General features: G+C 61.3%; 1 protein-coding gene across 1 annotated transcript; it reads left to right on the top strand.

Annotated features, from left to right (window-relative positions):
* Positions 1–1,067: 1,067 nt before the first annotated feature.
* LOC144674692 (SRSF protein kinase 3-like) lies at positions 1,068–10,117 on the top strand. The gene is made up of 7 exons (XM_078535932.1): positions 1,068–1,091; positions 2,718–3,011; positions 4,225–4,325; positions 5,044–5,151; positions 5,474–5,543; positions 6,889–6,981; positions 9,880–10,117. The coding sequence occupies exons 2-7, from the start codon at positions 2,759–2,761 to the stop codon at positions 10,062–10,064; spliced, it is 810 nt and encodes a 269-aa protein (XP_078392058.1). The 5' UTR covers positions 1,068–1,091; positions 2,718–2,758; the 3' UTR covers positions 10,065–10,117.
* The last annotated feature ends 504 nt before the right edge of the window (positions 10,118–10,621 follow it).

The following is a 10,621-nucleotide window of genomic DNA, read 5'->3' as shown; positions in this document are numbered from 1 at the left end:
GGGGTTAGATACAGAGTAAAGCTCCCTCTACACCGTCCCCATCAAACACTCCCAGGACAGGTACAGCACGGGGTTAGATACAGAGTAAAGCTCCCTCTACACCGTCCCCATCAAACACTCCCAGGACAGGTACAGCACGGGGTTAGATACAGAGTAAAGCTCCCTCTACACCGTCCCCATCAAACACTCCCAGGACAGGTACAGCACGGGGTTAGATACAGAGTAAAGCTCCCTCTACACCGTCCCCATCAAACACTCCCAGGACAGGTACAGCACGGGGTTAGATACAGAGTAAAGCTCCCTCTGAACTTTAGGAAGGATGTGGAGGGACTGGGAGAGGGTGCGGAGGGAGGGAGGTTTACCAGGACGGTTCCCAGGGATGAGGGGACTTCAGTTCATGTGGAGGAGCCGGGATTGTTCTCCTTTAGAGCGGAGAAGGTTAAGGGGGAGATTGAATCGAGGCGTTCAGAATCACGAGGGGGGGGATTTGGATCGAGTGAATAAGGAGAAACTGTTTCCAGTGGCGGGAGGGTCGGTAACCAGAGACACAGATTGAAGAGAATGGGTAAAAGATCCAGAGGGGTGTGGGGGGGAGATGAGGAGAATGTTTTTGACCCAGCGAGTTGTTGTGATCTGGAAGGCGCTGCCTGAAAGGGCGGCGGAAGCAGATTCAATAGGAACGTTCAAAAGGGGGGGACTCGGAGAAATACTCGAAGGGGAAAAATCCACAGGGTGTGTGGGGAGGAGGAGGAGGAGCGGGATTAATGGGATAGATCTTTCCAAGGGCCAGCACAGGCAGGATGGACTGAATGGCCTCTGTGTCTTTTCCCAGGGGGGTAAAGTGTCCAAGAACCGGAAGAAGAAGCTGAGGAAGAAGCAGAAGAGGCAGGTGAAGCTGCTGGAGGAGAGGCTGCTGGACCTGCAGCGCATGGAGGACCTGGAGGAACATCGACTGCAGGAGGCTGCGTCCCTGGGCCTGACCGACCTCCGCCTGCATGGCCTCTTCCCGGGGCTGCCCAACTCCAGGCTGCAGGGGCCCCGGGACTCGGCGAGGGCCGACGGGGTCTCAGCTCCGGGGAGAGCAGCGCAGTGTAAGTCCCGAACCCACCCTCTGACCACCCCCCCCCCCCCCACCGTCCGTGTCCCGCCCCGAGGGTGGGGGTGGGAGTCCCGACCATTCGCGACCCTCCGAGTGGAGAAATTCCTCCTGGCCTCGGGCCAACATGGCCGCCCCCTCGGCCTGGGACTGGGACCCCCCTCCCCGTCCCCACGTGCTGGACTCTCCAGTGTGGATGGGGAGGGGGGGTGTCGGGGTGGGTGGGGGTTGGGGGGTGGGAAGGATGGTGGTTGGGGGTGGGTTGGGTGGGGGCTGGGGTGGGAGGGATGGGGGTTGGGGGCAGGGTAGTTGGGAGGGATGGGGGTTGGGTGGGGGTTGGGTGGGTGGGGGTTGGGGGCTGGGGTGAGTGGATGGGGGCTGGGGTGGGTGGTTGGGGGTTGGGGGCTGGGTGTTGGGTGGGGGCTGGGGGTTGGGGATGGGGTGGGTGGGGGTTTGGGGGTGGGGGTTGGGGATGGGGTTGGATGGGGGTGGGGTGGGGTTGGGGTTGGAGATGGGGGTGGGTGGGGTTGGGGGTTGGGAGGGGGGGTGGGGGTTGGGTGTGGGGTGGGGTTGGGGGTGGGGTGGGTTTGGGGTTTGGAGTGGGGTGGGTGGGGGGTTTGGGGTGGGGATGGGTGGGGGTGGGGGTAGGGTTGGGGGTTGGGGTGGGTGGGGGGTTGGGTGTGGGGTGGGTTTGGGGTTGGGGGTGGGGTGGGTTGGGAGTGGGGTGGGTGGGGGGTTTTGGGGTGCGGTGGGTTTGGGGGTGGGGTGGGTGGGGGGTTTGGGGGTGGGGTGGGTTTGGGTGTGGGGTGGGGTTTGGGGGTGGGTTTGGGGTTGGGGGTGGGGGTGTGGGGTTTGGGGGTGGGGGGGTTGGGGGTGGGGTGGGTTTGGGGTTGGGAGTGGGGTGGGTGGGGGGTTTGGGGGTGGGGTGGGTTTGGGGGTGGGGTGGGTGGGGGGTTTGGTGGTGGGGTGGGTTTGGGGGTGGGGTGGGGTTTGGGGGTGGGGTGGGTTTGGGAGTGGGGTGGTGGGGTGGGTTTGGGGGTGGGGTTTGGGGGTGGGGTGGGTGGGGGTGGGTTTGGGGTTGGGGGTGTGGGGTTTGGGGGTGGGGGTGTTGGGGGTGGGGTGGGTTTGGGGGTGGGGTGGGTGGGGGTGGGTTTGGGGGTGCGGGGTTTGGGGTGGGGGGGTGGGGTGGGGTGGGGGTGTTGGGTGGGGGTGGGGGTGGGGGTTTGGGGGTGGGGGTTTGGGGGTGGGGGGGTAGGTTGGGGTGGGAGTGGGGTGGGTGGGGGGTTTGGGGTGGGGTTGGGGATGGGTGGGGGTGGGGGGGGGTTGGGGATGGGTGGGGGTGGGGGTGGGGGTGGGGTGGGGTGGGGTGGGGGTTGGGGGTGGGGGGTGGGGGGGGTGGGGGGTGGGGTTGGGTAGGGTTGGGGCTGGGGACAGCCTCGACCCCCCCTTGAGTATGGTACGTTGCGGTGAGGCTTCCCCCTCGTTCCAGGCAACATGGACTCTGGCCATTCGGCCCCTCTGCTCCATGCTGGTGTTTCCAGCCTCCACCCACCCCCTACCCACCTCTCTCTATAATATCTTCCCTTCTTCCCCCCCCTTCCCCCTCTTCCCCCATCCTCAGGCACCAACGGGATCCAACATGGCGGCTCGCTGAGAGGGAAGATGGACGGGACGGGGACCAACCCCAATGGATGTTCCCCGCTCGGCCCCTCCTCCCCGCCCGGCATCGAGGCCTACGCCCCGCACGAAGCCTGCAACGGTTACTCCTCCTACGGCAGGTTCCTCAGCCCCGACTCCCAGATCTCCGGCCTCTCGGGATCCCTGCTCTCCACCAAATCGGGATCCACCCAGTCGGAATCCTCCAGCGGCCGGGAGCGAGGGGCAGTCACGTCGCCGCTGGACGATCGCACGCACGGTGAGGCCGGTCACCCCCTCCTGGGTGGGGGGTCTCTGGGTGGGGGGTCTCTGGGGTGGGGGACTCTGGGTGGGGTGTCTCTGGGGTGGGGGACTCTGGGTGGGGTGTCTCTGGGGTGGGGGACTCTGGGTGGGGGGTCTCTGGGGTGGGGGACTAGGGTGGGGGGTCTCTGGGGTGGGGGACCCTGGGTGGGGGGGTCTTCTGGGTGGGGGGTCTCTGGATGGGGGGTTTCGGAGCAGCGATGGGCTGGGTGGGGGGTCTCTGGGTGGGGGGTCTCAGAGCAGCGATGGGCTGGGTGGGGGCGTCTCTGGGTGGGGGGTCTCGGAGCAGCAATGGGCTGGGTGTGTGGTCTCTGGGTAGGGGGTCTCTGGGTGGGGGGGTCTCTGGGTGGGGGGTCTCTGGGTGGGGGGGTCTCTGGGTGGGGGGTCTCTGGGTGGGGGGGTCTCTGGGTGGGGGGTCTCTGGATGGGGGGTTTCGGAGCAGCGATGGGCTGGGTGGGGGGTCTCAGAGCAGCGATGGGCTGGGTGGGGGGGTCTCTGGGTGGGGGGGATCTCTGGGTGGGGGGGTCTCTGGGTGGGGGGGTTCTCTGGGTGGGGGGTCTCTGGGTGGGGGGGTCTCTGGGTGGGGGGGGGTCTCTGGGTGGGGGGGGTCTCTGGGTGGGGGGGTCTCTGGGTGGGGGGTCTCTGGGTGGGGGGGTCTCTGGGTGGGGGGTCTCTGGGTGGGGGGTCTCTGGGTGGGGGGGGTCTCTGGGTGGGGGGGTCTCTGGGTGGGGGGTCTCTGGGTGGGGGGGGGTCTCTGGGTGGGGGGGTCTCTGGGTGGGGGGGGTCTCTGGGTGGGGGGGTCTCTGGGTGGGGGGGGTCTCTGGGTGGGGGGGTCTCTGGGTGGGGGGGGTCTCTGGGTGGGGGGGTCTCTGGGTGGGGGGGGTCTCTGGGTGGGGGGGTCTCTGGGTGGGGGGGGTCTCTGGGTGGGGGGGGTCTCTGGGTGGGGGGGGTCTCTGGGTGGGGGGGTCTCTGGGTGGGGGGGGTCTCTGGGTGGGGGGGTCTCTGGGTGGGGGGGGTCTCTGGGTGGGGGGTCTGTTGTCAGGGGATCGAGTGCCTCCTCGGAGGGTCGAGGGTTGGGTTAGTGAGGGGAGTGAAAGCGGAGTTTCTCTGGGAGGAATTGGGATATTTTGGGAATTCCCCGAGGATTTGACAATCTCCCCGTCTGATCCCAGAGACAATCTGTGCTTCCGATTTCGTCATGAGCCCCCTGGAACCTCAGAACGCAGACAAAATCCGGGTGAAGATCGCTGACCTCGGGAATGCCTGTTGGGTGGTAAGTGGTGTCCGGGCCGGATGGGAATGAAACCTCTCTGCTCCTGTGTGTCAGACAGTGACCCGTCTGTCTGTCTGTCTGCCTCCCTGTCTGTCTGTCTGCCTCCCTGTCTGTCTGTCTGCCTCCCTGCCTGTCTGTCTGTCTGCCTCCCTGTCTGTCTGCCTCCCTGTCTGTCTGTCTGTCTCCCTGCCTGTCTGTCTGTCTCCCTGTCTGTCTGTCTGTCTCCCTGTCTGTCTGCCTCCCTGTCTGTCTGTCTGCCTACCTGTCTGTCTGTCTGCCTCCCTGTCTGTCTGTCTGCCTCCCTGCCTGTCTGTCTGTCTCCCTGTCTGTCTGTCTGTCTCCCTGTCTGTCTGCCTCCCTGTCTGTCTGTCCGTCTCCCTGCCTGTCTGTCCGTCTCCCTGCCTGTCTGTCCGTCTCCCTGCCTGTCTGTCCGTCTGCCTCCCTGCCTGTCCGTCTGCCCCCCTGCCTGTCCGTCTGCCCCCCTGCCTGTCCGTCTGCCCCCCTGCCTGTCCGTCTGCCCCCCTGCCTGTCCGTCTGCCCCCCTGCCTCTCCGTCTGCCTCCCTGCCTGTCCGTCTGCCTCCCTGCCTGTCCGTCTGCCTCCCTGCCTGTCTGACTGTCCTCGCTCCGCTGCTCTCTTGGGCACTGGGGTGGGGGTGGTGAACGACAGTGACCAGCCTGATTGACTCTCCCTCTCTCTCTCTCTCTCTCTGTTCTCAGTACAAACACTTCACTGAGGATATTCAGACACGTCAATACCGTTCTCTGGAGGTTTTGCTGGGGGCTGGATATGGCCCTCCCGCTGATATCTGGAGCACCGCCTGTATGGTAAGCGTCCAGCTCGATGACAGGGCCCCCGCGTCTGGCCATTCCGGGGAACCTGCGCCGTCAGACGCCCTGTCCCTCAGTGAGACTGACACACGGGCCATCAAACACTCCACCCAAGGATTGACAGACTCCCTCCACCCTCTCTCTCTCTCTCTCTCTCTCTGTGTGTGTGTGTGTCTGCCTCCGTCCCTCTCCCTCCGTCTCAGCCACTCGCTCTCATTGAGGGGCTGTGTGTGGGTGTGGGGTGAAGGCAGTGGGATAGTGGCTGGTGGTCACTGCTGTCCTGGTGTCTTGGCTCTGACTGTCCCTGTCTCTCCTTTAGGCCTTTGAACTGGCGACTGGTGATTACCTATTTGAACCGCACTCGGGGGAAGATTACACTCGAGATGAGGGTAGGATTCCATATCTGTCTGTCTCTCTGTCCTCACTCTGCCCAGTTCTCCCCCTCCTGTCAAAGGGTCAGCGCCGAGGGAGCGCCGCACTGTGGGAGGGTCAGTGCTGAGGGAGCGCCGCACTGTCAGAGGGTCAGCTCAGAGGGTCAGCGCTGAGGGAGCGCCGCACTGTCGGAGGGTCAGTGCTGAGGGAGCGCCGCACTGTCAGAGGGTCAGCGCTGAGGGAGCGCCGCACTGTGGGAGGGTCAGTGCTGAGGGAGCGCCGCACTGTCGGAGAGTCAGTGCTGAGGGAGCGCCGCACTGTCAGAGGGTCAGCGCTGAGGGAGCGCCACACTGTGGGAGGGTCAGTGCTGAGGGAGCGCAGCACTGTCAGAGGGTCAGCGCTGAGGGAGCGCCGCACTGTGGGAGGGTCAGTGCTGAGGGAGCGCCGCACTGTGGGAGGGTCAGTGCTGAGGGAGCGCCGCACTGTCGGAGGGTCAGCGCTGAGGGAGCTCCGTGCTGTCGGAGGGTCAGCGCTGAGGGAGCGCCGCACTGTGGGAGGGTCAGTGCTGAGGGAGCGCCGCACTGTCGGAGGGTCAGTGCTGAGGGAGCGCCGCACTGTCGGAGGGTCAGCGCTGAGGGAGCTCCGTGCTGTCGGAGGGTCAGTGCTGAGGGAGCGCCGCACTGTCGGAGGGTCAGTGCTCAGGGAGCGCCGCACTGTCGGAGGGTCAGTACTGAGGGAGCGCCGCGCTGTCGGAGGGTCAGTACTGAGGGAGTGCCGCGCTGTCGGAGGGTCAGTGCTGAGGGAGCGCCGGACTGTCGGAGGGTCAGCGCTGAGGGAGCGCCGCACTGTGGGAGGGTCAGTGCTGAGGGAGCGCCGCACTGTCGGAGGGTCAGCGCTGAGGGAGCGCTGCACTGTCGGAGGGTCAGCGCTGAGGGAGCGCCGCAATGTCGGAGGGTCAGTGCTGAGGGAGCGCCGCACTGTCGGAGGGTCAGTGCTGAGGGAGCGCCGCACTGTCAGGAGGGTCAGTGCTGAGGGAGTGCCGCACTGTCGGAGGGTCAGTGCTGAGGGAGTGCCGCACTGTGGGAGGGTCAGTGCTGAGGGAGCGCCGCACTGTAGGAGGGTCAGTGCTGAGGGAGCGCCGCACTGTCAGAGGGTCAGTGCTGAGGGAGCGCCGCACTGTCGGAGGGTCAGTGCTGAGGGAGCGCTGTGCTGTGCATAAATTGGCTGCTGCACTTCCTTCATTACAACAGGGAGCAGACCTCAATCTCTCTCTGTCAGTCTGTCTGTCTCTCTCTCTCTGCCTCTCTCTCTCTCTCTCCTCTCTCCCTCTCTCTGCCTCAACACTACATTTCTCTTTTACAGATCACATAGCGCACATGATTGAGTTGCTAGGCAACATCCCAGCCCACTTTGCCTTATCCGGGCGATATTCCCGGGAGTTCTTCAATCGCAGAGGTAAGGCTGATGGGGGAACTCCACCCCGGACTGGTAATGCTGAAGTTTACTCCCCAGATGTCTGAACAGGTCCCAGCAGCGGGTGGAGTGTAAATTGAAGTATTTAAATAATCCAGGCAGTAAAAGCCAGTCCCAGTGACGGGGAATCTGTCAAACAATGATTCAAACCCCACCTAGTTCTGTAATGTACCTTCAGGGAGGGAAATCTGCCAATACGTGACTCCAGACCCCACAGCCTGGGAGTGTTTGATGGGGACGGTGTCGAGGGAGCTTTACTCTGTATCTAACCCCGTGCTGCACCTGTCCTGGGAGTGTTTGATGGGACGGTGTAGAGGGAGCTTTACTCTGTATCTAACCCCGTGCTGTACCTGTCCTGGGAGTGTTTGATGGGGACGGTATAGAGGGAGCTTTACTCTGTATCTAACCCCGTGCTGTACCTGTCCTGGGAGTGTTTGATGGGGACGGTATAGAGGGAGCTTTACTCTGTATCTAACCCCGTGCTGTACCTGTCCTGGGAGTGTTTGACGGGGACAGTGTAGAGGGAGCTTTACTCTGTATCTAACCCCGTGCTGTACCTGTCCTGGGAGTGTTTGATGGGGACGGTGTAGAGGGAGCTTTACTCTGTATCTAACCCGTGCTGTACCTGTCCTGGGAGTGTTTGATGGGGACAGTGTAGAGGGAGCTTTACTCTGTATCTAACCCCGTGCTGTACCTGCCCTGGGAGAGTTTGATGGGGACGGTGTAGAGGGAGATTTACTCTGTATCTAACCCCGTGCTGTACCTGTCCTGGGAGTGTTTGATGGGGACGGTGTAGAGGGAGCTTTACTCTGTATCTAACCCCGTGCTGTACCTGCCCTGGGAGTGTTTAATGGGGACGGTGTAGAGGAAGCTTTACTCTGTATCTAACCCCGTGCTGTACCTGTCCTGGGAGTGTTTGATGGGGACGGTGTAGAGGGAGCTTTACTCTGTATCTAACCCCGTGCTGTACCTGTCCTGGGAGTGTTTGATGGGGACAGTGTAGAGGGAGCTTTACTCTGTATCTAACCCTGTGCTGTACCTGTCCTGGGAGTGTTTGATGGGGACGGTGTAGAGGGAGCTTTACTCTGTATCTAACCCCGTGCTGTACCTGTCCTGGGAGTGTTTGATGGGGACAGTGTAGAGGGGGCTTTACTCTGTATCTAACCCCATGCTGTACCTGTCCTGGGAGTGTTTGATGAGGACAGTGTAGAAGGGGCTTTACTCTGTATCTAACCCCGTGCTGTACCTGTCCTGGGAGTGTTTGATGGTGACGGTATAGAGGGAGCTTTACTCTGTATCTAACCCCGTGCTGTACCTGCCCTGGGAGAGTTTGATGGGGACGGTGTAGAGGGAGATTTACTCTGTATCTAACCCCGTGCTGTACCTGTCCTGGGAGTGTTTGATGGGGACAGTGTAGAAGGGGCTTTACTCTGTATCTAACCCCGTGCTGTACCTGTCCTGGGAGTGTTTGATGGGGACAGTGTAGAGGGAGCTTTACTCTGTATCTAACCCCGTGCTGTACCTGTCCTGGGAGTGTTTGATGGGGACAGTGTAGAGGGAGATTTACTCTGTATCTAACCCCGTGCTGTACCTGTCCTGGGAGTGTTTGATGGGGACGGTGTAGAGGGAGCTTTACTCTGTATCTAACCCCGTGCTGTACCTGTCCCTGGGAGTGTTTGATGGGGACGGTGTAGAGGGAGCTTTACTCTGTATCTAACCCCGTGCTGTACCTGTCCCTGGGAGTGTTTGATGGGGACGGTGTAGAGGGAGCTTTACTCTGTATCTAACCCCGTGCTGTACCTGTCCTGGGAGTGTTTGATGGGGACGGTGTAGAGGGAGCTTTACTCTGTATCTAACCCCGTGCTGTACCTGTCCTGGGAGTGTTTGATGGGGACAGTGTAGAGGGAGCTTTACTCTGTTTCTATCCCCGTGCTGTACCTGTCCTGGGAGTGTTTGATGGGGACAGTGTAGAGGGAGATTTACTCTGTATCTAACCCCGTGCTGTACCTGTCCTGGGAGTGTTTGATGGGGACGGTGTAGAGGGAGCTTTACTCTGTATCTAACCCCGTGCTGTACCTGTCCCTGGGAGTGTTTGATGGGGACGGTGTAGAGGGAGCTTTACTCTGTATCTAACCCCGTGCTGTACCTGTCCCTGGGAGTGTTTGATGGGGACGGTGTAGAGGGAGCTTTACTCTGTATCTAACCCCGTGCTGTACCTGTCCTGGGAGTGTTTGATGGGGACGGTGTAGAGGGAGCTTTACTCTGTATCTAACCCCGTGCTGTACCTGTCCTGGGAGTGTTTGATGGGGACGGTGTAGAGGGAGCTTTACTCTGTATCTAACCCCGTGCTGTACCTGTCCTGGGAGTGTTTGATGGGGACAGTGTAGAGGGAGCTTTACTCTGTATCTAACCCCGTGCTGTACCTGTCCTGGGAGTGTTTGATGGGGACAGTGTAGAGGGAGCTTTACTCTGTATCTAACCCCGTGCTGTACCTGTCCTGGGAGTGTTTGATGGGGACAGTGTAGAGGGAGCTTTACTCTGTATCTAACCCCGTGCTGTACCTGTCCTGGGAGTGTTTGATGGGGACAGTGTAGAGGGAGCTTTACTCTGTATCTAACCCCGTGCTGTAACTGTCCTGGGAGTGTTGGATGGGGACAGTGCAGAGGGAGCTTTACTCTGTATCTAACCCCATGTTGTACCTGTCCTGGGAGTGTTTGATGGGGACAGTGTAGAGGGAGCTTTACTCTGTATCTAACCCCATGTTTTCAGCTCAGTCTCCCTGATGTGCACTGAATGTATTAAATACATACAATTAACGTTGTTCCTTGTGTCTCTCCCTCTCCTTCTCTCTTTCCCCCCCCGACCTTCTCTGTTCGAAAGGGGACCTGAGGCACATCAAGAAGCTGAAGCCGTGGACACTGTACGAGGTGCTGGTCGAGAAATACGACTGGTCTTTGGAACTTGCTGCTCAGTTCACTCAGTTCCTGCTCCCGATGCTGGAGTTTGTCCCGGAGCGACGTGCCACTGCATTGGATTGTCTGAAACACTCCTGGCTCTCCTCGTAACCCCCACCGCGAGCGTGTGAGAGAGAGAGAGAGGGGGAGAGAGAGAGAGGGAGAGAGAGCAAACACACTGCGTGGGAGATGGTGTCAGTGTTTGGCCTCAATACCTCGAGGTCGGGTGTGGGTTCTCAGCGACCCGGCCAGAGCAAGGGGGGCGCTCTGCCGGAAGGTGGGGTGGGGGTGGGAGGTGTGTGGGGAGACCTGTTGGGCTGGTGCGTGTGCGATGCCCCACCCAGTCGAATAGGCGAGGCAGCTCTGTGCTGTGTCACTCGGACCCGGTTGAGGGGGGAGGTGCTGCGCACTGAGAGCTCGCTGTAAATGTGGAGTGGGGGTGATGGTGCCTGCGCTGGTATCCCCATCGACAGCTCCTGTGTCACTCAGACTGGAGAGGGACCAGCGACTGCAGCAATATTACTCCCGCCTGCCTCAATACAATCCTCTCCTTACACCAGGACCCCTCCGATCACTGAATGTACAACATAAATTGTACAAACTCTCACTTTCCATTTCAAATCCCCCACCCCCATCGCCACTCCTCCCTATCTCTGTAACCTCCTCCA

Source organism: Cetorhinus maximus, unplaced genomic scaffold, assembly GCF_964194155.1.
Source record: "Cetorhinus maximus unplaced genomic scaffold, sCetMax3.hap1.1 HAP1_SCAFFOLD_754, whole genome shotgun sequence".
Taxonomy (NCBI): domain Eukaryota; kingdom Metazoa; phylum Chordata; class Chondrichthyes; order Lamniformes; family Cetorhinidae; genus Cetorhinus; species Cetorhinus maximus.
Note: the sequence above shows the minus strand (reverse complement) of the source record. Positions and strands in the feature narration are given on the sequence as shown.